This window comes from Artemia franciscana, chromosome 3, assembly GCF_032884065.1.
Source record: "Artemia franciscana chromosome 3, ASM3288406v1, whole genome shotgun sequence".
Lineage (NCBI taxonomy): Eukaryota > Metazoa > Arthropoda > Branchiopoda > Anostraca > Artemiidae > Artemia > Artemia franciscana.
This window is the reverse complement of record NC_088865.1, coordinates 9283043-9310281: the sequence shown is the minus strand read 5'-3', so window position 1 is coordinate 9310281 and position 27239 is coordinate 9283043. Positions and strand designations below refer to the sequence as shown.

The following is a 27239-nucleotide window of genomic DNA, read 5'->3' as shown; positions in this document are numbered from 1 at the left end:
TACGCATCCTGGTTATCAAAAAGCCTTATCTTCTATATCCAAAGAACGGCTAAGGGCATTAACTTGAAACAATGAGAGCCACTACTGCTGCAATTGCTTAGGACTATGACAACTTTCAACTTTGACTACATGCAACTTCAACTACGACTACTTGTGACTACAACTGAAAGTACTCGTGACTGTAATTGCAACTACCTGCAAATGTGGCTACTTGTACTTTCGACTACGTTCAGGAAATGTTAATAGGGATATTAAACAAAATCAGAACACATTATGTGCAACCACGTTGCCAAAAGGACGCACCAGCAGTTTTTCAGGAATGACTGTAGGTATTAAGTTGGAACTTTCAGGGTATGTTGGAAAGTAATCAGAAGGCATTCACCTCCTCATCGTCCCTTTTAGGTCCTTGCTTCCAACACTGATTGGAATTTTGAAAAAGCCTTTTTGTTCAAAATATTCAAGAGGTCTAAGAACCATATATCCGGGAATGCAATGCCTCCCAATACCCCTGAGGTATGGAGTGTAAAAAGGACTCTTTCAATTGGAAATCGAAAGGGCTAGTGTCATTTTTAATAGTCAAAACTGATTGGAGGACAATTAAACCCCCTCCCATGCCCACCATTTTCCCAAACATATTCAATTAAAATTTTGAAATAGCCATTCTGTTCAAGGTAGTTGAAAAATCCCGATACGTCTTTAAGAATGACAACCCCACACAGCCCTTAGGGTAAAAGCTATAAGTTATGCCCTGGGTGCGTATAAGGTATATATAGAAAGAGTAATCGTAAAACTGCGGAATGGGCTCATTGGATTCTTGATCCGAAGTTCTAGTGCCATTTTTAAGGTCCGGAGTGATTGGAGGATTGATAACCCCCCACACCTCTTATTTTTCCGAAAACATCTGATAGAAATTTTAAGATGGCCTTTTTTGTCGTAGAAACTTTAAAAAGAGAAACTTCGGTTGGGAATTGAAAGAGCTAGCGCTCCTCTTAATAGTCGGAAGTGATCAGAGGGCAAATCGAAAGGTGAATACCCACCCTCCAGACCTCGTATTTTCCAGAAATGCATCTGATAGAAATTTTGAGGTGGTCATTTTTTGTCGTACAAACTTTGAATACAGCACATTCTATTGGAAATTGAATGGACCAGTGCCATTTTTAATAGTCAAAAGTGATCGGAGGGCAACTACCCCCCCCCCCAGGCCCGCCATTTCCCCAAACATATCCAATCAAAATTTTGAGATAGTCATTTTGTTCAACTTAATTGAAAGGGCTGGAAGTTATGTCTTTGAGCAAAAATTAACATGAATAGGACTGACAACCCCCATGTCTTCTCAAGAACAGAACATAATTTGCAATTTACTGAAAACAAAATACATTTAAATGTTTTCAATTTGTTTTTTACTTGCTAAAATGTTTTTACTACAATATATGAAGGGAAAAGTCCTCTCTCTTGTACTCAAATTACAGCACGAGTGTCTGGTGCTCTTTTTGAGAGCAACAAGAAATTGGAGGGCAAGCAGCCCTTCTCTCAAGCCCATTCATTTTCCAGTAAAAATACGCTAAAATACGCTTCCAAAAATACGTTTCCATATATAACCCAAAAACAAAATACGTTTGAAATGTTTTCACCTTTCTTACTTTCGTAAATGAAAAATTATCAAAACCTCAAGAAAGAAATGTCAGTACATGTCAATTAAACTCACAATCCATGGTCATTTGTTTATTTGTTTTTTTTTTTTAAGTAAAGCACAAATTGTGTTCTCATCTTGAGAAGGCATAGGGGTTATCAGCCCCACTCATGTTAATTTTGGCTCGTTTTGAGTTTGACTTGGCTATTTGTTTGAATTTCTGTTCGTTTTGAGTTTCACTTATTTATTGATAGTGATTTGTGATACTTTTACGCTCGGAAGATTTTTTAACTTTATTTTTGCATATTTTTGCCAAATTTTCAAAGAGAAACAAGTTTTTCGTTGAAAAACTTGTTTCGTAGAAAAAGTTTTTAAAATTAATCATTGGTAAAAAGGGAAATATTCTAATCCTGGCTAATGGTATTAAGATGAACCTTCGGTGAATACTTAAGGGGATTTTGAACTAAATAAACAGATACTGTAAGCATCCAGGTTATCGAAAAAACATACCCACACCATTACAAGCTGTTAAGGGTATTCACTTGAAACCTTATGGGCTACTACTACTACTACATAGGATGACACTTACCCCATTTTCTAATAAAAAGCTTATATGTAGGCCAGGGGTAACTTGCATAGCTTTCAGTCGTTGTTCCACGGACTATGGTGGCCATGTCACCTTCAGAGGCATTATTATTGGACCTTTTAACTATTTTGAGCATATGGCTATGGCGAAATTTTGAATGTATATCTTTGGGGGAAGCCAGCTAAAAAGGGAGTGGGATAGGGCTTATTATCTTCCTATTGCTTTTGACTCATAAAAAGGGAACTAGTTCTTCTATTAACCAATCAAATGAGGCCCCTTCAAAGTTTCTACAATATTCCCTTCCATATGAAATGTCTTGTGGATGAAAACAATCGAAGCCTCATCACTCTTTACTTAAGTAGCGCTATTACGCTGCCTGGAATGTTAGTGAAGTCTTAGATTTCGTTTTGAAAAATCTCAGAAAAGATAAAAGAATTAGAAAATATAATTTTTTCCTTGAATTGTAAATGAATTTTTCGAAATATTCTAAAATCGGGCAATGAAATTTTCTAGCTTTGAAAATTAGAGATGCCTTTCACTATCAAAAGATGAATGGATTATTACTCTGCATTTTTATTATTATTTATTTTTTTTTTATTCAGAGAAGTGAAGCACAACATGTCTTGAAAACGAAACAAAGCAAATCTGCAACAAATCTTAAACAAAGCAAATTTTATTCCTTCAGCAGTTTTTGTGAATGCCAATTTTCTATTAACAGGCTAATTTTTTTTTAATAAATTGAATATCCTTGAAATTTGTTTAAAAGGAAGAGAAATTAGATATTTTCCCATCAGTCACCTCAATTCTAGAGTTAAAGAAACATTTCTGGATTAAAATATGTTCTTCAAAAAGGTAGGTTGAATTTACTAATTTCAATAGTGTACAAATGACCATAAAAAATTATATTAGAATGCAAAATGTCTATGAGAAAAAATCAAACATACAATACAAACTAAAAATGAATGAAATCTAACAAAACCAAAAGTATATACTATCTAATCAGAAAATTTAAAAGTTATAGCGATATCATATTTTGTGAAAATAGCTTTGCGAATTGAAGGTACTGCCTAAGAAAAAAAAATATTTGGCTCACAACTAAACTTAGTGGTAAGAGGTAGCGTCCTAGGTATGCCTATTAGGAATCCTAACCTAATATATTACAAGCAATACTACACTATACGTAGTCTTGCCGGTCCTGGGGTATCAATAGTAATAAATAAGAATATGCATGCTAATCAGGGTCGTATCCAGGATTTTAGTCCGGGGGGAGGCAATTATTCTCTTTGTTTGGGAGGGGAAGGGGGAGGGTAACACACAAATTTTACAAAAACGCACCAAAAATTTGTTTATCTACATTTTATTATGCTTTTACGAGTCAAACTTAGTTTTTTTTTTTTAAGAAGAGAGGGTTCGAATCCCCTACACTACCCTGGATACGGCCTCAATGCTAACCATGCGATAAAACAGCGTTCACCTCCTGAAACTATCTTAAGTCTATCCATACATATTAATCACGATTTTCTGAAATTTCTTCTTTAGTCTGTTTGAAATTTTTATGACGGTATCGCATTTCCACCAGTGCTGCCATATTGAAACGTCATAATATTCAAATAAATTAAAATGAATGTTATTTATTTTCAATAAATAAATTAAAAGTTAGACAATACTGTCGTCAATGTTTATTGGGAATTAATTTCTTATACAAATTGACTTGGTCAATTTGTCAATCGATCAAATATAAATTGACTTGGGCGAAGATAAACACTTCGGTAATATATAAAAAATGATACCCAGGATGGACTTAAAACTTGAGCAAATCTACCTCACTTTGGGATGTAAATATTTCAAAATATGATGCACAAATATTTTTCGGTTTGGTTAAAAGGGACGTTACTTTTTGGTTGTTTTATGGAAACTTCCACACCGCTTGACTCTTTGCTTCGTCCAAAATTATTTCGAAAGCATCAACTAGAATCTGCGCAATGAGACTTTAGCTGAATTGTGCGTATTTTCTTATATAAAATCGATAGCTTTCCACAAATTCTGTTTAATTTTGTTAATTGTCCAAAACAAGTTGAGGACAAAAAGTTTTTACAGTTATGATTTTGCCGAAATAACATAGAAATTTAAAATCATGTGGACAGAATGTTGATGGCTTTTAGTGAATTCTATGTCTGATGGGCTCAAGTCAATTTCCAGGCAAAGGCAACTGTGAACAAGATTTCTAATAGACATAATGGAACTAAAATTGGGTTTTTTCTCATCTAATATTCACCCTTTTTTGGAGTGGGGGATTTTGAAAAAGTATTTAACCTCGTCTTATTCTATCAAATGGGTATATACGGACTGGGAATTGTATTTCAGTTTGTCCAAGGCTACCATTTCTATAGTTAATTTTTCTGTAAGGTGTGCAGAAGATGAGAAATTATCTTCTTTTCAGGTTGGCGTCATCTATTTCTTAGCAATTCTTGGATGTATAGCCGCTGGTGTCCTAAATTCTGGCTATGGAGGCAGCGGTGGTAATTTTGGGTTCGGTGGTGGAAAAGGTGGAGGATCATTTGGATCCGGCGGAGGCTATGGTGGAGGATCATCAGGTGGATCATTTGGATTTGGCGGTGGTCATGGCGGAGGATCTAGTGGAGGCTATGGTGGAGGCTCATCGGGTGGATCATTTGGATTCAGCGGTAGTCACGGCGGAGGATCTAGTGGAGGCTATGGTGGAGGCTCATCGGGTGGATCATTTGGATTCGGCGGTGGTCACGGTGGAGGATCTGGTGGAGGCTATGGCAGTGGCTCATCTGGTGGATCGTTTGGATTCAACGGTGGTAAAAACGGAGGATCATTTGGATCTAGTGGAGGCTACAATGGTGGCTCATCTGGTGGATCATTTGGATTTGGCAGTGGAGGATCTAGCCAAGGCTATGGCGGTGGCTCGTCTGGTGGATCTTTCGGATTTGGTGGAGGACACGGTAAGCTTACTTTCTCTAAACAAGGCTCACTCCTGGATGAATATTTTTAATTGTATCTATATTTTAATTTTCATATATATCTAACATATTTCTATATTATATTTATGCTATATTCCTTTTTTATTTTTAATTTCATTTCTGTATTGCATTTGAAATCTGAACTTCTTATTGACGCTAAGTTAAGGAACTACTATTTCCGGTTAAAACGAGAGAGAGAGAGAGAGAGAGAGAGAGAGGAGAGAGAGAGAGAGAGAGAGAGAGAGAGAGAGAGAGAGAGAGAGAGAGAGAGAGAGAGAGAGAGAGAGAGAGAGAGAGAGAGAGAGAGAGAGAGGGAGAGAGACCTAATCACACTCTCTGCGCTAAAAGTAAAGTAATTTTCAACTGAAAGCAGTTTAGAGTGCCAAAAATAGAGTCAATTGTAGACAATAAGTGTTTTTCTTTACTAATTTTTATTCAAACATTAGATTCCTGTTTCGTAGTATCGGAAAGATACCCCCACTTTTCATCAAGTTACTCTCATGTTAGGGTATTTTCTTTGAGCCATTGGTTACAAAAATCAGAACTTAGTGAAATTGTGGAGGGAGCTGAGGGGAACGTCAGCTCACTTGATTAAAGGATACCTTTTATTTTGTTTGAGTGTTAATGTTCTCGTCACTTTCAATAAAAAAAAATATTTCAATTTAATTTTTGATCTTTTTTTTATTGTAACCAGGGTATTCCAGGGAGGCAGCAAAAAAAAAGAAAAAAAAGTATGTGTATGTTTCATCTTCTCTCGTCGAAATAAGTATGTCACCTTTTGTATTGAGGTGTATTTTGCTATAATGGGACCCTGGCCAAAATGGTGAATAAGAGACCTTGCTACCCCTAATTGCTTGCAAGCCATAAAAATTCAAAAACTCGTAATTTCGTGTTCATATGAACCATACATTCGTATTCTGAATCAACAGGTTTGGTTCCAAGAACCCTAGAGATCGTACTTGTAGGGGGTATTAAAAGAAAATGCTTTAACTAATCATTGGCTTTGAGCTTAAATTGCAAGGACTACACATGCGCTCAACGTTCAATTCAAAATAATAAAGTATGTTCACCTTTGCCTAGAATTGTATCAATTATTCTTAGGGTCTAGAATTTGGCATTTGTCATCTTGTTCATTTTGGTAAAAAAAATTAAGCTCTTGGAATCCTAAAAAAAAATCGAGTAATTTTACCGTGTGATCCAAAATTGTTGTTTTACACCACAAAATGACAAAAATGCCACTTGTGTCGACACAATCTTTTTTGGTAATTCCTCTGTAATTCAGAAAGTAAATACAGTGTTCTGTTTTATTTCTAATAATCTGCTACTGATACTGAAGAACTATGGGCTTGCTAAGACCAGCCCTGGGTTAGAAAACAAGAATAAAACAGCAGCAAACGAACAACAATCAAATAAACACGCATCTCTGCCTATCTTTCTCTAAAGTAATATAAATTTCACATTTTTTGTAGATATGGGCTTCACATTTCAGCAATAGACATCTTACATGCTGAATTATCTGGTGTAATTTTCGTCAAAATCACTCACTCTTTTTCAGTTGCTTTACCTCTTTTAAATTAGGGCATATTTTCTCAGGCACGCAACTTTCAACTTTATGAGTTTCGAGTAGTTGGAATCACATAAAAAGCCTTAATTTTTTTTTATTACCAATTGAATAATATAAAAAAAGAAATAAACATATTATTCCCACTATTTCCTTTTAAAAGGTAATAAAAACAAAACTTTTGGCGTAACTCCTCCTGGTAAAATCCCTGAAGCTGTTCATTAATGGTCTCCTCTCCACCTCTCCACATTTATTGCTGGTAAGTATCTGAATAGGATCTTTTATATTACAAAAGAAAACATTTGTCTGCCCTAAGAGGAGAGGAATCACCTCGCAGTACCCCTGTTCAGACTTTGTCCGAATAGAAAGAAGCTACTGATCAATCTCTACCTCTTCTCCCGTTCCCCCTCCCTATGCTCACTTCTCAAGTTATTTGAAGAATCATGGAGGTTTAGAAACTATGGGCATTAAAATAAGCTCTTTGAGGTATTTGGTAGCCCCAACCCCCAAACGTGCACAATGACCCACCACCTCTCCTTTATAATAGCTTATGCCCAACATAGGCGAATAAACTTAGTTAAATGAAGCTTTAAAATAAATTTTGATATTAATAATTTAGTTTGTGTAGACTACGTAGCTTTGTAGGAACAAGTGCACCATCGTGTGGCATTACTTCCCTCTGAAACTGAAATGTGGCATTGCTTCCCCTGATATATAAAGTTTTTTGATAATTTTAATTCGATTGGCTATCTCGACTTGTTGACTTGTCATTGACTGTTGACTTATTATTTTGGCTTTTGTGGACTTCTTTTTCAAAAATAAAGAATCAAATAAAATATTTGCTTAAATGGACTGAAATAGAATTCGCTTCTATCGAATGAAAAATGATATTAATAAAACTAAAGCAGTGCATATGAGTGGTGTGCGGACTTAAAGCAGGAAAATAGTACTTTCATAGCAGCAAAAAAATGTGGGTATAAAACAAAAAGAAGAAAGGTTTAAGCAACTGGGTAGCGAACGTTACCCTATTAATCTCATTCTTGTGACAGAACGTTCTTGAAATTTTGTGCCATTTTTGTCAAAAAAGTTGCATCAGAACAAACTTATTCCCACAAACTTGACAACTAATTTCAAATCCAAACCCCTATTGATGTGATATTTGAATTTCTTTTATTTGTGGGAAGGGGGAACAAATAAACATAGTTTTTGTAACCCTTCATTGTTAGTTCTTTGTATATTTCAATTTTTCATGCTCAAATATTTTCAAGTTTTGTTAGCAGATGACTCAACACGGTGAAAGTAATTATTTTCAATATGATTTTTAGGACAGTCTTGAGAGGATATTGTCTTATTTAAAAGTTAAAAGTCTTTTCCCTCATCCTTATTTTGGCTTTTTTCCAGTCAGATCTTTCCACTAAGGAATTCCTAGAAGATTTAGCATCCTCACCAGCCTGTCTTAATAATACCAAAGGGATTATAAGTGATAGTGAAATAGCTAACATTGATAGTTAAATATATATATATATATATATATATATATATATATATATATATATATATATATATATATATATATATATATATATATGTATATATATATATATATATATATATATATATATATATATATATATATATATATATATATATATATATATGTATATTGATTAAATCTATTTTACTTTTCAGGAGGTGGCTCTGGAGGCTACCGCGGCTGATCGTGACATCAGATGACCGGCTAGTGTTTTTAGTTACGTTATTAATTTTGTTAAAGTTTTTTATATTACAAATTTCCATTTTAAAACGGAATATTCCTGTTTTGAGTGTTACTGCGGGGCTTCGTTTACTGTCGGATCATGTTCGTTATAAATTTTCGATTTGGAGTTGAAACCTTTAAATTTAAGGCTTTAAAGCCATAATCAATGGTTGTTAAAAGGAGGAATTAAGCTAAAACAGGAGTGGTTGTTAAAAAAACAACTAAAGGTGTCAAAAGTTGACATTGTCGAAATTCCAGATACCAGAATCAGTGTCAGCTTCTTGAGTTTACATACTCAATAGGTGGGTTTTTCTGGCAAAGATTACCAAATACGCCCCAGAAATTAAATCATGGGGCTTGATACCCCTTAGCCAATAAAAAGGCCTCACTGGCCCAGCCTTACCAGGGTGTACATAAATTAACTAGTTACTTTAAGCCACTGGACCAACTTGGCCTTAGATATACAAATAAAAAACACGAATTTAAATCATAGCCTATTATATTTGGACAAGTTTACCAATTTGAGTTTGAAAAAATTATCTTAGATGCAAGTGAAAAAAGCTTCTTAAATACACTGTGAGAAACAACTCGGAAAACATAATAAAATAGTCCATTTCATCCCTATAATTAGGGATGTAGGAGTTGTCATAGACACTTCAAAAGGGGCTTATCTGATTAGAAGCTGTAATTTCTATTTTCCTCTTGAATATTCGAAAGTGTTGGAGGGGAAATAGCTCCCTCTCCCACGCCTATCATTTCCCCAAATAATCCAATCAAAATTTTAAGATAGCTATTTTGCCCAGCGTAGTTGAAAAGTCCAGTAATTATGTCTTTGAAGATTTCCCCCCCCCCCACTCGAAGGCCTCAGGGCAAGCGTTGTAAGTTATGCCCCGGAGACATATAAGGTTTTATGAAATGGGTGGTCTTACAAACTTTGGATAGGGCTCATTTGATTAGAAATTGAAGTTATAGTGCTGTTTTTGAGAGTCAAAAGTGAATTAAGGGAAGCCAAACCCCACCCCCTCCCACTGCCATCATTTTCCAAAACAAATATCCAATGAAAATTTTGCGACGTCTAGTTTCTTAAGTATTGTTGAAAGAACTTGTAATTATGTCTTCGGGGACGTCAGCCCCCTGAACAACGGCATCAAACAACGATGACAGTATCAAACAGTTCGTGGTAACGAGCTGTAAGTAAGGAGCGACCCGGTTCAATAGATATATAAAAAGAATTAGATTTTTATGCTGATTTTAAATATATACATATCATCAAGTTTTGTCCTACCCATCAAAATTACGAGCATGAGAAAATTCACCTTATTTTCGAAAAATGGGGAAACACCCCCTAAAAGTTATTGAATCTTAATGGAAATCACATCATCAGATTCAGCATATTAGAGAACCCTGCTTTAGAGGTTTCAAGCTCATATCTGCAAAAACATGGAATTTTGTTTTTTGTTTGCCAGAGGAAAGATCATAGATGTATGTTTATTTGTTGTATTTGTTGTCACTCTTCCCAAGAGTGACCGTATCGACCCAGTGGTCCTAGAATGTCACGCGAGGGCTCATTCAAACGGAAATTAAAAGTTTTAGTGCCCTTTCAAAGTCACCAAGAAATTGGAGGGTAACTAGGCCCCCTCCCACGGTCATTTTTCCCAAAGTCACCGAAACAAAACATAGCCATGTGGTCAACTTAGTCGAGTCTTTGAGGACAATTTAATCTTCCACAGTGGCCCCGGTGGAAGGGCTTCTAGCCCTTCCAATTTCCCCGCATTATTTAAAAAACAATCAGAAATTAAATTAAAATAATCAACTGAAAGCAAGGAGCAACGTTAAAACTTAAAAAAAAAAACAGAAGCTATTATGCATACGAGGAGGTTCGCCCCCTTGTCAATATCTCACTCTTTACCCTAAAGTATTTTGAGTAATTTCATAAGAGCTATTCATTCTAATTAAACGGCACTTGGGATTCAGGGGGCATTCTTAACGAATTGGAACAAAATTCGAACTTTAGCGTAAAAAGTGAGGTATTGACGAGGGGGTGAACCTCCTCATATTATGTGTATGAGGGATTTTCTTCCTCTCGTCAGTACCTAGTTCTTCACACTAAAGTTAGAGCTATGTTAAATAATGGCCGATATAAACAATAATTTGTGTGTGTTGTTTTTTGGCCAATCTTAGCATTTAATATTAAGCAGTTTCATAACTATGATTTTTATGTGATAATAAACCAAAGATAATGTATGTTTTTGGCTTGTGATTGCTATTAAATTTATAAAAAAAACGGTTTTTTCTAACTGAAAGTAAGGAACAACATTAAAAATTAAAATGAACAGAAATTATTACGTAAATGAGTGGGTTGCCCCCTTTACTAATGTTTGACTTTTTATTCCAATTATTCAAGAATGACTCATGACACACAATTACCGTTAAATTAGACTAATAAGCTTTTTACAAATTCATAAACATTAGAGCGAGGCAATGAGGAACGGGCAACTCCCTCATATACGTAATAACAACCAAAAGAAAAATCCGAGAAAATTGCTGTTCAAACAGTTCGTGGTAACGAACTGTAAGTAAGAGCGACCCGTCTAAATAGTAACAAAAACTCTAGATAACGGTTTTCGAAAAAGAAGGAATTTGATACCAATAGATATATTAAAAGAATTCGCTTTTTTTGCTGATTTCAAGTATGTAATTGCATTAAGTTTGGTTTTACCCATCAAAGGTTACGAGCCTCAGAAAGTTTTCCTGATTTTTGGAAAAAGGAAGATAAACCCCATAAAAGTCAAGTGATCCTAATGAAAATCACACCATCAGATTCACCGTATCAGGGATCCCTACTGAATAGGTTTCAAGCTCCTATCTGGAAAAATGAAAAATTTTGTATTTTTTGCCAGAAGAAAGATCACGGATTCGTGTTTATTTGTTGTTTTTTTTACCCAGGGGTAATCGTGTTAACTCAGTTGTCCTAGAATATCAGATGAGGGTTCATTAGACAAAACAAAAAAGAGAGATAAAACTCAACAAAAAAAAGAAAAAAACTCAAACTAGACTGCGGTCAGAAGAGAGAAAATAGATGAAAGGCTAAAATAACGCGGATATTTAAACTAGGCGTCTTCAGCACAAGATAAAAAGAAAAAACACTAAACTAAAAACAAGTAAAACCACCACCAATAATAACAAATACAATTATCGCTACTGATCCACTTAGGGAAAAAAGCTATTAGAGTTACTTCAATGAGAACATCAAAGCAACTGAGGAAAAATTGTGAAAACTGAAACTAAGATAACTATTCTATTGCGAAATAATTCTTTTGTTAGCTAATATGAAGCAACTCTTTTTGGTCCAGTATATAATCTTGTCCCCTGATGATTATGTAAAATTTTAATTTCCTTATTGCTTGGTTCTTTTCAAAAAGACAATAATAAATTGGGTCAAAATTTAAACTCCCCGTGTCTCTATTTATTGAAAGTTAGCAAACATATGTTTTTTTTTATTTTTATAGCCTCCCTCGCCCATTGAGAAAGACCCCTACCATTAAAAATACCTGTAGCATTAACAAATTGTATAAAATGTTCAGGATGAAAGAATGTATGTTTAGCCAAAGCCGAAACCAAAATTCCAGGATGCTTTCTTAATTGTAGGGTTTTTTCTATTGAGTTGCGATGCTCAATAAATCTTTCAATAATTTTTTGGTGGGTTCAACCAATATAAAAATTTTCCACAAGAACAATGAATTTATACACCCCACTAACTAAATATCCCCGGGTTAAAACCTTTCCAGAATTAAGGAAACTATCTAATGGTCTCACTGATTGGAAACAAGTACCAATGTTATATTTATGCAAAATTCGTTTAAGCATCTCCCCCAAAATAGGTATATAAGGCAAAGAAATGAAACTTTTCGGCATATTTAATTCTGCACACTATAAAACTCTTGTAGCCCTATTGTTATGTTTAATGCGTCTATGTTTTATTATCTTATCAGTGAATTTAATCGGGTAACTATTACAAAATAAAATATCTCTTAAATACAACAATTCAGAATCTAAAAACTACTGGGAACCAATTCTGAAAGCTCTATCCCCCAGTGCAATCAAATCCCGTCGTTTCACTGAAATAGGGTGAAATAGGTGGAAATAGAATGAAAGTTCAAATACCTATCACTGTGTGTAGGCTTTCTATATATTGAGAATAGTAAATGGAAATCACTTTTAATCAATAGGATATCAAGAAAAGGTAGTTGGTCATTTTCTTTACACTCCACTGTAAATCTTACATTTTTGTTGAAACCATTTAAATGTTTATGGAAAAGTTCTAAAGACTCTAACCTGTGTTTTCAAATGCAAAGTCGTTCATGAATCTGCCCCAGAAACAAGGGGATAGCCTAAAACTGTGTATAGCGGGTGTTTTAATAGAATCCATGAAGAGTTATGCCAACAAAGGAGAGAGAGATGCCCCCAAAGCCAAACCAAACACCTGTTTGTACAACCCACCTCTAAAACCAAAATAAAGAGAATATTCATTTGCAAGGACAACCAACTTCATAATGACTTCAATCTCCAAGCTAGCTATGGTCACATCTTATATCAAATCAAAGTGCTTTTGTAATTTAATCCTTAATGCATCTTTGCACTTTTTCACATTACAATTCGAATACATGGAAACCGCATCAGAACTACAGAGAATTCATAACTCCCGTTTTATGAATTTTGGGTAGACCATAGATCTTGGTTGCGGAACAACCTCTTAGATAAAATTTATTATAAAATTGTGGGGTAATGTGTAAATTATTTTTCAATGACTCCAATTCCTTTCTTATCGACTTTACATATTTATCCGTATGAACAAAATCCAGTTTTTCTTAAAGTAGTGGTATCAGAAATAATTTGTATTCATCTTACGATCGTAATCATCAGTGTCCATAACTACAATAGTGTTGCCTTTGTCTACCCTAGTGACAGTAAGGACCTTATCCTTTTTCAAATCAGAAAGTTTTTTAATGTCATTTTTTTGTGATATCATTATCATTTTTTCTCATATTAAAAGAGTTAAGTTTCCTTACGATTTCGGCTCTAAGCTCCTGAGGAGCCTCGACTTTATCAATAAAAGCCATAATTCCTGACTCTACTTTAGAAATTTGTTCATAATAGTTGACAGGCCCAATAACTATGCCTTTGGGTATAACATGACCGCCTCCCCCCACAGCCCCAGAGGAGAGGAATACAATTTTTAAGTCTCTTTAAGTTATAAAATTTGCCCATTGTTTACGCATAGTATTTATTATTGGGATGCATGCATACATTTTCAGGAGGGGAAGGGCAAACTTTCTCCTGGGAGTTTTTCTACGGGAGAATTTTCCATGGGAAGGGAAGTTTCCAGGAAGTGAACTTGTCAGGGGAAATTATGCACTGCGGGAATTTGCCAGAATTCTTATATAAAATTTATTTTTATATGTTTTGCTTTTTCTTTTCCGTCTCAATTTTACGCGCGGAGTAGTTAAGAGTAATTGCCCGGGGTAAATTTTTATCGGGATTGAATTGTCTAGAGAATATTGCCATGGTTGGGGAATTCCTTCGTGGTGGTGGGGTCATATTTCCTGACATTATTTAAAAACGATCAGAAATTAAATAAAAAAAAAAAACTTTCAGTGGAAATTTTTCCACTGAAAGTTAGAAGCGACATTAAAAGTTAAAACGAACATAAATCATTCTGTATACGAAAGGGGCTGTCCCCTCCTCAACGCATCACTCTTTACGTTAAGTTTTGACTTTCTCACATTTCTATTTTTTAAAACAATAAAAAAGTTAGCTTAAAGAGCGGTGCATTGAGGAGGGGACAGCCCCTTTCATAAAACAAATAATTTCTCCTCGTTTTCAGGTTTAGCTGTCGCTCCTTACTTACAGTGGAAAAAAGCTTTTTTTTTATTTAATTGAGAAAGATTTGAATGTTTGACCTTTACTTTCCAAAAACAAGAAAGGGCATTAAGGTGAACCTTTCAGAGAGGATTGAGGGGAGTGTTCTACAAAATCAATGTGTATACGGGTTGTCAAGGGCGTAGTGTACCTCAGGAAAGACTGTCTATATTAATTTAGAACTTTCAGGAAATGATAAGGGAGATGATCAATTGACAAAAAGGCAATGTTTTGCTACTACTTCTACTACAACCACCGCTACTGCTACTGGCTCTACTGCTACTACTACAACCACAGTAGTACATTTAAAATATTGAGGGGAAATTTGAACTAAATCAATAGACATTATGTTAATGCAGAGTGTTAAAAGAGTGTATCTCTAGAATTGATTTAAACATTATTTCCGAAAATACTTAAAGGGGAAGATATATAACCAAAAGACAATATATGCATGCTACAACTAATGCTACTACCGCTGCTACATTTACTACTACTACTGCCTACCAACTCCTACCAGGTAGTATTGGAACTACTTGTAAGGCTAAAAGCATTAAGAAATAATTCACAGAAGAGTATAAAAACTCAGGCTATAAAAAGGATATTTCGGCAATGTCATAGCAATGACTATTTATTTTAAGTTGAAACTTCAAGGACTGGTGAAGGTAAACGAAAAGGTAAAAGTATGCTGATTATGATGTTCTTTTTATTTAATTACATAAAAAACTGTCTTTTTTTAACTGAAAGTAAGGAGCGACATTAAAACTTAAAACGAACAGAAATTACTCCGTATATGAAATGGGTTGTCCCCTCCACAATCCCTCGCTCTTTACGCTAAAGCTTTTAATTGTTTTAAAAAGCAGAATTGTGGCAAAGAGTCAAGCTTTAGCGTAAAGAGCGAGGGATTGTGGAGGGGACAACCCATTTCATATACGGAGTAATTTCTGTTCGTTTTAAGTTATAATGTCGCTCCTTACTTTCAGTTAAAAAAAAAACTGTTTTTTTATGTAATTTCTGAACGTTTTTGAATTAATGCATATTTGATTTTGGCTCTCCACACATATATTATTCAAATAAAATTTGCAAATTAATTCTTTTTTTGGTTAAATGGCTTTCTCTTAGTTTTGACCAGACGATTTTGAGAAATAAGGGATGGGGAAGGAGGCCTAGTTACCATGCAATTTTTCGGCTACATAAAAAGGCAACTATAAATTTTAATTTTTAACGAATTTTTTATTAGTAAAAATATACGTAACTTAAGAATTAACTTACGTAACAAACTTTTATATTCTTTAATTCTTATTATGTATTTGAGGGGATTTGTACCCTCGTTAATACCTCGTTCTTTCCCCTAAATCGTAAGTTTTATCCCAATTCTTTAAGAATGACCCCTGAATCAGAAAGGCCGTAGAATAAATAGTTGAAATTACTAAAAATACTATAGCATAAAGAGCGAGGTATTTATCTCCTCCTAAATACCTCACTCTTTATGCTAAAGTATTTTTAGAACCCCTCATATGCGTAATAATCTCTGTTCTTTTTAAGTTTCAATGCTACTCTTTACTTACAATTGAAAAAAACTTTTCCAAGTTTATTTTTTCATTGTTTTTTTATAGTAATTTTAGAAAATCCTGCGCCCTTTTCATTGAATTTCTGTTCCCCCATGAAATATTCCTTCAACGAAAGATCCTCCCGCTTAGCCCCCTCCCCTCAATCCCACCCCCAAAACCAAAAAAATCCCCTGAAAACGACTGTACACTTCCCAATAACCATTATTATATGTAAACACTGGTCGAAGTTTGTAACTTGCAGCCCCTCCCCCAGGGACTCTGGAGGAGTAAGTCATTCCCAAAGACATAGTTATTATGGTTTTTGACTATGCGGAACAAATTGGCTATATCAAAATTTTGATCTGTTGACTTTGGAGAAACAATGAGCGTGGGAGGGGGCCTAGGTGCCCTCCAATTTTTTTGGTCACTTAAAAAGGGCACTAGAAATTTTCTTTTCCGTTAGAATGAGCCTCTTGCGACATTCTAGGATTACTTGGTTGATACGATGACCCCTGGAAAAAAAAACAAACAAATAAACACGCACCCGTGATTTGTCTTCTGGCAAAAAATACGAAATTCCACATTTTTGTAGATAGGAGCTTGAAACTTCTACAATAGGGTTCTCTGTTACACTGAACCTGATAGTGTGATTTTTATTAAGATTCTGTGACTTTTAGGGGTTGTTTCCCCCTATTTTCTAAAATAAGGCAAATTTTTTCAGACTCGTAACTTTTGATGACAAAGACTAAATTTGATGAAACTTATATATTTAAAATCAGCATGAAAATTTGATTCTTTTGATATATGTTTAGCATCAAAAATCCGTTTTTTAGAGTTTCGTTTACTATTGAGCCGGGTCGCTCCTTACTACAGTTCGTTACCACCAACTGTTTGATTAAATAAAAAACAAGTTTTCTTTTAACTGAAAGTGAGGAGCGACATTGAAACTTAAAACGAACAGAAATTACTTTGTATATGAAAGGGGCTGCCTCCTCATCAACGCCTCGCTCTTTATGCTAAAGTTTGACTCTTTCTCTTAACACTACTTTTTAAAACAGTAAAAAACTTTAGCGTAAAGAGCGGGGAGTTGATGAGGAGGCAGCCCTTTTCATACACGAAGTAATTTCTGTTCCTTTTAAGTTTTAATGTCGCTAATGTCGCACTAAAATGCAATTCTTTTGATGTAGCTATTGGTATTAAAATCTCATTTTTTAGAGTTTTGGTTACTATTGAGCCGGGTCGCTCCTTACTACAGTTGTTCGATCAGTTGTTGGAGCCACCTGCGGAAACGAAACGCAACTGTCCATTCTCTGCAACTATAACGTGCAGTTTAGATCATTTTCACCGCCTTTTGTTTTGTTTTTTAATGCCTTGCATCAGTTACATAAGACTAAATGAGAAGCCAAATTAATCAAATCAATAGAATCAAAGTTATAGAATCTTAACAAAAATCACACCATCAGATTCAGCATATCGAAAAACCCTAATGTAGAAGTTCCAAGCTCCTATCTACAAAAATGGGGAATTTTGTGTTTTTTTCCAGAAGGCAGATCACGGATGCGTGTTTATTTGTTTTTTTTTCCAGGGGTGATCATGTCAATCCAGTGGTCCTAAAATCATTCGAGAGGGCTCATTTTAACGGAAATCAAAAGTTTTAGTGCCATTTTTAAGTGACCAAAAAAATTGGAGGGCACCTAGGCCCCCTCCCACGCTAATTATTTTCCCAACGTCACCGGATCAAAATTCTGAGATAGCCATTTTATTCAGCGTAGTCGAAAAACCTTATAACTATGTCTTTAGCGACGACTTATTCTCCCAAAGTCCCCGTGGGAGGGGCTACAAGTTACAAACTTTGACCAGTGCTTACATATAGCAATGATGACTGGGAAGTGTGCACACGTTTTCAGGGGGAATTTGTGATTGGAGGGAGGGTAATATGAATTTTTTTTCAACTGAAAGCAAGAAGCAGCATTAAAACAAGACGAACAGAAATTATTACGCATATGAGGGACTCATCTCTTCGTAATACCTCGCTCTTTACGCTAAAGCATTTTTAGTAATTTCGACTATTTATTTTACGGCTGTTATGCTTCAGGAGTCATTCTTAAGAAATTGGGACCGCATTTAAGCTTTAGTGTAAAGAGCGAGGTACTGACGAGGGGGTGAATCCCCCCATATACGTAATAAAAACATGAGAATACAGAAGTTTGTTACGTAAGCTAATTTGTAAGTTACGTATATCTTTTACTAATAAAAACATTCGTAACAAAATAAAAGTTCTAGTTGCCTTTTTAAGTAGCCAAAAAATCAGAGGGCAACTAGGCCTCCTCCCCCGCTCCTTTTTTCCCAAAAATCATTCGATCAATACTCTGAGAAAGCCATTTAACCAAAAAATAAATATTCAAATTTCGTTTTAATTATTCATGTGCGGAGAGCCAAAATCCAAACATACATTGATTCAAAAACGTTCAGAAATTAAATTAAAAAAAACAAGTTTTTTTTTAACTGAAAGTAAGGAGTAACATCAAAACTTAAAACGAACAGAAATTGCTTCATATATGAAAGGGGTTGCCTTCTCATCAACGCTCCGCTCTTTACGTGAAGAGCGGGGCGTTGAAGAGGAGGCAGCCCCTTTCATATACGAAGTAATTCCTGTTCGTTTTAAGTTTCAATGTCGCTCTTCACTTTCAGTTAAAAAAAACTTGTTTTTTTTAATTTAATTTCTGAACGTTTTTGAATCAATGTATGTTTGGATTTTGGCTCTCCGCACATGAATAATTAAAACGAAATTTGAATATTTATTTTTTGTTAAATGGCTTTCTCATAGTATTGATCGAATGATTTTGGGGAATCATTCGAAATGATTTTTCGAATGATTTTTAATTAAATAAAAAGAAACAAGTTTTTTCAACTGAAAGTAAGGAGCGACATTAAAACTTAAGACGAACAGAAATTACTCTGTATATGAAAGGGGCTGTCCCCTCCTCAACGTCCCGCTCTTTGCGCTAAAGTTTTACTCTTTGTCACAGTTCTACTTTTTAAAGCAAAAGAAACCTTTAGTGTAAAGTGTGGGACGTTGAGGAGGGGATAGACCCTTTGATATACGGAATAATTCCTTTTCGTTTTAAGTTTTAATGTCGCTCCTTACTTTCAGTTAAAAAAACTTGTTTTTTTATTTGATTTCTGAGCGTTTTTGAATTAATGGATGTTTTGATTTTGGCTTACCGCACATGAATAATTAAAACAAAATTTGTGTATTTATTTTTTTGGGCTAAATGGCTTTCTCATAGTTTTGGTTGGACGATTTTTAAAAGAAAAGGGGCGAAGGAGGCCTAGTTGCCCTCCAATTTTTGGTTAATTAAAAATGCAACTAGAACTTTTAATTTTTTTACGAATGTTTTTATTGGCAATAAATATACGTAACTTACGAATTAACTTACGTAACAAACTATATTTGTATATTTTTATTACGTATATGGGGGAGTTCGCTCCCTCGTCAATACCTCACATTAAAGCTTGAATTTTGTCCTAATTCTTTATGAATGACCCCTGAATCACAAAGACCGTAGAATAAATAGTTGAAATTGCTAAAGTGTAAAGAGCGAGGTATTAAGGAAGAGACGAACGCCCTCATGTACGTAATAATATTTGTTCGTTTTAATAGTGCTAGAAAATCCTGCGTCCCCTTCACGGTAATTCTTATTTCTTATGATAAATTCCTCAATGGATAGATCCTCTCATGTAACTTCCTCCCCCCTGATCTCCACCCACCCACCCCACCGCGAAAAAATTCTCCTGAAAATATCTGTACACTTCCCAGTAACCATTGCTATATGTAAACAATAATCGAAGTTTCTAACTTGTAGCCCCTCCCTCGGGGACTGTGGGGTATTAAGTATTCCCCAAAGACATAGTTATTAGGTCTTTCGACTATTTTGAACAAAATGGCTATCTCAAAACTTTTATCCGGTGACTTTGTGAAAAAATGAGCGTGGGAGGGGGCCAAGGGGCCCTCCATTTTTTAGGTCACTTGAAAAGGGTACTAGAACTTTTAAATTCCATTAGAATTAGCCCTCTTGTGATATTCTAGGACCACTGGGTCGATACAATTACCCCTGGAAAAAAAATAACCCGCATCCATGATCTGTCTTCTGGCAAAAAATACAAAATTCCACATTTTTGTAGTTAGGAGCTTGAAACTTCTATAGTAGAGTTCTCTGATAAGCTGAATCGGATGGTGTGACTTTCATTAAAATTCTATGACTTTTATGACTTTTCCTCCTTTTTTTGAAAATGACACAGAATTTTCTCAGGCTCGTAACTTATTATAGGTAGAACTAAACTTGATGAAACTAAACTTTATATATTTAAAATCAGCATAAAAATATGATTCTTTTTATGTAACTATTGGTATTAAAATTCTGTTTTTAGAGTTTCGGTTACCATTAATCCGGGTCGCTCCTTATTGTATTTTGTTACCACGAACTGTTTGATAAGATATTTGTTTAATTCCCTGCTTTTTTTTGCTCTCACCTCTAGAATTTTGGCAATTTCATCTCTTGGCTCTTTTTATTTATGTGGCTGTAATTACAATCCTGACTAGTTTTATTTTTAGAGTCGCGATTTCCAAAATCGTAAGTTCATTTTAAATTCAAAATGCCATGCTTTCTGAACTGGCAAATGAGAATAATCTGGTAGGAGAAAATACGAGGTCGCGTAGCAACTCTGGATTATTAATTAAATAAAAAAAACTAATTTTTTTAGCTGAAAGTAAGGAGCGACATTAAAACTTAAAACGAACAGAAATTACTCCGTATATAAAATGGTTTGTCCCCTCCGCAATGCCTCACTCTTTACGCTAAAGCTTTTAATTGTTTAAAAAGCAGAATTGTGGCAAAGAGTCAAGTTTTTAATTGTTTTAAAAAGTAGAATTGTGACAAAGAATCAAACTTTAGCGTAAAGAGCGAGGGATTGCGGAGGGGACAAACCATTTTATATACGGAGTAATTTCTGTTCGTTTTAAGTTTTAATGTCGCTCCTTACTTTCAGCTAAAAAAATTAGTTTTTTTTATTTAATTTCTGAACGTTTTTGAATTAATGCATGTTTGGTTTTGGCTCTCCGCACATAAACTATTAAAATGAAATTTGTATATTAATTCTTTTTTTGGCTAAATGGCTTTCTCTTGGTTTTGATCAGACGATTTTGAGAAATAAGGGGTGGAGAAGGAGGCCTAGTTGCCCTCCAATTTTTCGGTTGCTTAAAAAGGCCACTAGAACTTTTAATTTTTAACGAACGTTTTTATTAGTAAAAATTATACGTAACTTATAAATTAGCAACTTACGTAACAAACTTTCATAATCTTATATTTTTATTATGTATACAAGGGGGTTTGTATCCTCGTTAATACCTCGCTCTTTACACTAAATCTTAAGTTTTGTCCTAATTCTTTAAGAATGACCCCTGAATCAGAAAGGCCGTAGAATAAATAGTTGAAATTACTAAAAATACTTTAGCATAAAGAGCGAGGTATTTATCTCCTCCTAAATACCTCACTCTTTATGCTAAAGTATTTTTAGAACCCCTCATATGCGTTATAATCTCTGTTTGTTTTAAGTTTCAATGCTACTCCTTCCTTTCATTTGAAAAAAACGTTTTCATGTTTATTTTTCATTGTTTTCTAATTGTAATGCTAGAAAATCATGCGCCCTTTTCCTTGAATTTTTCTTCCCCCAGGACATATTCCTCCAAGGAAAGATCCTCCAACATAGCCCCCTCCCCTCAGCCCCACCCCCCAAACAAAATAAAATCCCCCTGAAAACGTCTGTACACTTCCCAATAACCATTACTATATGTAAACACTGGTCAAAGTTTGTAACTTGCAGCCCCTCCCCCAGGGATCGTGGGGGAGTAAATCATCCCCAAATACATAGTTTTATGGTTTTCGACTATGTTGAACAAAATGGCTATCTCAAAATTTTGATCCGTTGACATTGGGAAAACATGAGCGTGGGAGGGGGCCTAGATGCCCTCCAATTTTTTTGGTCACTTAAAAAGGGCACTAGAACTTTTCATTTCCGTTAGAATGAGCCCTCTTGCGACATTCTAGGACCACTTGGTCGATAGGATGACCCCTGGGGAAAAAAAAACAAACAAATAAACACGCACCCGTGATTTGTCTTCTGGCAAAAAATACAAAATTCCACATTTTTGTAGATAGGAGCTTGAAACTTCTTCAGTAGGGTTCTCTGATACGCTGAATCTGATGGTGTGATTTTCGTTAAGATTATATGACTTTTAGGGGGTGTTTCCCCCTATTTTCTTAAATAAGGCAAATTTTCTCAGGCTCGTAACTTTTGATGGGTAAGACTAAACTTGATGAAACTTATATATTTAAAATCAGCATTAAAATGCGATTCTTTTGGTGTAGCTATTGATATAAATATTCAATTTTTTAGAGTTTTGGTTACTATTGAGCCGGGTCGCTCCTTACTACAGTTCGTTACCACGAACTGTTTGAACATATGAATTTGAATACGTAGTCGAAGTCTCTTATATGACTGCCTGTGGCTCCTAAGTCTAATTCTTATTACATCGACAAAACATGAGTTTATATCGAACTTCATCTCGAGCCCATTACCATTAGGTTAGGAATGACTCCATAGTAGATAGGGCAGTGACAACAAAGCATGAGTTTATATCGAACTTCATCTCGAGCCCGTTACCATTAGGTCAGGAATGACTCCATAGTAGATGGAGCAGTAACAACGAAGCATAAGTTTATATCGAACTTCATCTCGAGACCTTTACCATTAGGTAAGAAATGGCTCCATAGTAGATGGAGCAGTAACAACGAAGCATGAATATTCCAATGTGAAAAAATAGAATGTATAATATGAAGCACTTTAACAAAATTAATAACGTAACTAAAAAATCGGCTTTTTCAAATTGTATCACGATCATCCGCGGTAGCCTCCAGAGCTTCCTCCTGAAAAATAGAACAGGTTTATTCAAAACACATGCTGCGTTAATCTGTCAATACTAGCCATTTCACTGTTCTCTATACCAGTAGCGTAATTTCGTGAAAATGCTGGAAGGAGGGGGCAAAGTTGGTGCGAATTTTCCCAAATCAAGTAAAAATGATAGTGAAAACTGAAAGAACGAGCCATATACTGCCACAAAGGTAAGTATATACTCAAGAAAACTAATCCGTTTCTGTGGATGCTTGAATTATGCAGATTTTCCTTGGTTTCGACAAAATTTTTGAAGAAAAAAAATTTAGCTTTGGGAAAAATTGGGGTTTGGGGAAAGACAAACCGAGGTCTTGGAGGGACAGACAACCCCCTGCCCCACAGTATATTACATCCCTGCTCTGTACTCCCCTAGGCATAACTGAAGGGGACTGGTAAGAGAGCTAAATCTTCTTGGATTCATTAAGAGACACTCTAGAAAAATTAAAATATAGATGGAGAAAGTAAATTTTAGCTTTTAAAGAAGTAATATACCCTCTAGACTGCCCTAACAGCTACGTCAGCAATAATAATTATTTTAACTGTCTTAAGCTATGTACTTACACAACTTGGTATTTCCACCTTTGAAAATATTCCTGGCAAACTACAACAACGTGGATGATTTTGTTTAACTTTACTTGGGAGGGAAGGGGGGTCAATCCTAATTCACCCGAATTCCCAAGCCCTTTTCATTCAAATTATAAATTTTCCCATGATTTACAGACTAACCCCACCCCCAAAAAATGTTTGCATACATAACTATAATCTTGTGTGTATTAGTGTTTTTTTTTGTGCTACAGGATGAAAGTTTGGTTTCTCACATAATTACAATGACGAAAATTCTGGAAGTCTTAAGAAAAGTTCAACTTTTCTGAAAAAGCTTTGCTATAGAATACAGGAACTTTGGACGTCTCCTCTTTGAATAATTAGATTGAAAACAAGTTTTTTCAACTGAAAGTAAACAGTAATATTAAAACTTAAAACGAATAGAAATTAATACGCATATATGGGGATTTCCTCCAGAGTCTATACCTTGCTCTTTACGCTGAAGTTCGAATTTTGTCCCAATTCCTTTAGAATAACCCCTGAATCCCAAAGGCCATTTAATTAGAATAATTGGCTCTTTTGAAAATACCAAAAAAGCGTAAAGAGCAAGGTATTGACTAAGGGGTTCCCTCATATGCTTAATAATTTCTATTCTTTTTATGTTTTAATGTTGCTCCTTACTTTAAGCTGAAAAAACCTATTTTTTTATTTAATTTTTGATCGCATTTTAAATAATGCTGGGAAATCTGGCGTCTCCTTCATAAAAAAATCCTTTCCCCCGTGAAAAATTCTTTAATGGAAAGATCCTCCCACGTAAACCCCTCCCAGACCTCTCACCAGAATCCCCCTCCCTGAAAACGTCTGTATACTTCCTAATAACAAATACTATACGTAAACAATGGGTAAAGCTGCTAACTTGCAGCCCTTCCCCCGGGGCGGTGGGGGATTATGTCATCCTCGAAGACAATGTTATTAGATTTTTCAAATATGTTAAACAAAATGGCTATCTCAAAATTTTTATGAGGTGACTTAGGGAAAAAATGAGCGTGGGAGGAAGCCTTGTTGCCCTCCAATTTTTTTCGATCACTCAGAAAGGCACAAGAACTTTTAATTTCTGTTTGAAAGAGCCCTCGTGCGATGGCTTAGGACTGCTGGGTCGAAACAATCATCCATGAAAAAAAAAACAACAACAAAAAACACAGAACACACATCCGTGAACCTTCCGCTGGCAAAAAATACGAATTTCTGAAATTGTAGTCAATTTTCCCAAATCAAGTGAAAATCACAGTGAAAACTGAAAAATGATCCATTCTTTACCATAAAGGCAAAGATATACTAAAGAAAACTGACCTGTTAATTTGGATGCTTGATTTATGGTTATCTTAGTTTTGACAACATTTTCTTCAGAAACTAAATTTCAGCCGGGGGTGGGGCAAACCGAAGTCTGAGGTAGAAAACTTGGGTCTGGAGGGGTCAGCTGCCCCCTGTCCCGTAGCAAATTCGAAGAAAATAAGGGTTACCGTGCCCCTTCTCGGTCTGGGCCCTGTCGTCGTAAAATATTCCGTCTGACTGAAAGTCCATATGATTATTTTAATGAGATGGATTGAAATTTATAGACACTATGTTTTACAAAGCACAATCCCTGAGGTATGATGATTATGGTAAAAGAAATTAAATTCAAAATCATTTTGTTTTTATGACAGTATAGAGAAAAATTAACATTTCAACCGAATAAGAATTATTCTATATGAGAGTGAGGATACCATCTCCGTTATCCTCCCCCCTTGTTTATGCTAAAGTCTTACTTGTCACACAAGTAGCTCGTGAACCAATGTTTCAGCACAAAAGAAATGGGAGGAAAATTAGTTTCTTGTTTCATAATGTCTTGAGAAAGCAATAACTTATTAATAACCTATTGAGACCATCCAAATTTCATTTTCAACGTTTTCCGAGACAATCGTGAACGTAAAAAAATTATCATCACCGCCTTGCTAATTTTTCTGAGTTTTAAAATGTTTTCAGTTAAGCCGTAATTTAACTGGAGCACAAAGAGGTGAGATGAGGGAGTGGTAGTCCCACTTGGAAGCAGAAAAGCTTCTGTTTTGCTTTGCTTTAGTGTCACTTTTTACTTTAATTTGAATAAAACCAGTATCCTAAAGTCAATGCAAGTTAAAAGTGTAGAGTTCTGCTTGACACTGAAGTAAAACCAAAGATAGAAATAGTTTTCCTGGAATGTCAAAATTAAGACTTGATTAGTAAGAGTTGACTTACCATGACCTCCACCAAAGCCAAAAGATCCACCGGATGATCCACCACCATAGCCTCCGCCAGATCCAAACGATCCACTACCTTTGGTACCACCAAATCCAAAAGATCCACCGGATGAGCCACTACCGTACCCTCCACTAGATGCTCCAGCATGACTACCACCAAATCCAGAAGATCCACCAAGCGAGCCACCACTATAGCCTCCATTAGATCCAAACGATCCTCCGCCTTTGGTACCACCGGATCCAAAAGATCCACCGGATGAGCCACTGCCGTAGTTTCCACCAGATCCAAATCCACCATTACCACCGTTGAATCCAAAAGATCCGCCAGATGAACCGCCACCATAACCTCCAGTAGATCCTCCACTGTGACCACCACCAAGTCCAAATGACCCTCCGGAAGAGCCACCGCCATACCCTCCACCGTTACTACCGCCAAATCCACCACCATAGCCTCCTGTGGATCCGAACGATCCGCCATGTTGGCCACCGCTAAATCCAAAATTACCACCACTACCTCCGTAGCCAGAACTTTGGACACCAGCAAGTGCAAATCCAAGAACAGCGAGGAAATAGATGACACACACCTGAAAAAATATATTTTATCGTTTTCAAGGCTCCTTATTCAAAAATTAGCAAGAGGCGTGGTAGGCTTGAGGATATTCATACATAATTCCAATTTCAAGTTAACTCCTTTGATAATACTTTTTCTCCCCGCAATGCCTCGCTCTTTACGCTAAAGTTGTTATTGTTTTAAAAAGTAGAGTTGTGAGAAAGAGTCAAACATTAGCGTAAAGAGCAAGGCGTTGCAGAGGAGACAACCCCTTTCATATACGGAATATTTTTTGTCCGTTTTAAGTTTTAGTGTCGGTCCCTACTTTCAGTTAAAAATACTTTTTTTTTTATTTAATCTGATATAATATTCTGGCTATGCAACTAGTAAGAAGAAAACTGTACATTTGAACTTAGGTTTCTAAATTTTTAAGGTAACGCTATAGCTTAAAATATTCATTGAGAGAAGATAACATTTGAGTATTGAACTAATATCAAAATTAAACAGAATCTTAAGAACTATGGATCTTATGCAAAAAGAAAACGGATTTTAATTCGAAAGTATCAGCTGGAAAAAATTTAATTGTTACCCTCGATTTTGTTTTTGATTTGAGAAAGAGTCGGTGAGAGTGGGAATTTCCGTATAACTACAAAGGGTGATTAACTGTGTTGTCATTTTTTATGTAATCAGAAACAAAAAAGAAGAAAATTGATAAAAGATACTTTGAAATATGCCCCAAGCTCTTACAATTTTACAGGACGTGAGAGGAGAGGGGCATCAGGTTTTAAGGATATCCTAGATGGGTAACTAGATGGGTATTTATACCAGAATACCCAAGGATACAAATTCTCTGAAAGAATATGGAACTTTTTTCGA

General features: G+C 35.4%; 2 protein-coding genes across 4 annotated transcripts in view; one reads left to right on the top strand and one right to left on the bottom strand.

The window, feature by feature from the left end:
* The first annotated feature begins 2967 nt into the window (after positions 1-2967).
* LOC136024848 (keratin, type I cytoskeletal 9-like) lies at positions 2968-8568 on the top strand. The gene is made up of 3 exons (XM_065700349.1): positions 2968-3068; positions 4657-5185; positions 8454-8568. Exons 1-3 carry the CDS (start codon positions 3054-3056, stop codon positions 8480-8482), a joined length of 573 nt encoding a protein of 190 aa, XP_065556421.1. The 5' UTR covers positions 2968-3053; the 3' UTR covers positions 8483-8568.
* Positions 8569-22858: 14290 nt separating this feature from the next.
* LOC136024847 (keratin, type I cytoskeletal 9-like) overlaps positions 22859-27239 on the bottom strand; it is a 46571-nt gene continuing 42190 nt past the window's right edge. For all 3 annotated transcript variants that reach the window (XM_065700346.1, XM_065700347.1, XM_065700348.1), the window contains exons 2-3: positions 25812-26397; positions 22859-22972 (exon numbers count right to left, since the gene is read on the bottom strand). In XM_065700346.1, coding sequence (XP_065556418.1) covers positions 22944-22972; positions 25812-26397 — 615 coding nt within the window. In that variant the 3' untranslated portion in view covers positions 22859-22943. The remainder of the gene's footprint in view (positions 22973-25811; positions 26398-27239) is intronic.

What these genes read in the sequence shown, in the direction of transcription:
- LOC136024848 (XM_065700349.1), top strand. An exon ending in CGGATTTGGTGGAGGACACG is followed by an intron (nt 5,186 to 8,453) that starts GTAAGCTTACTT and finishes TTTACTTTTCAG; the next exon opens with GAGGTGGCTCTGGAGGCTAC.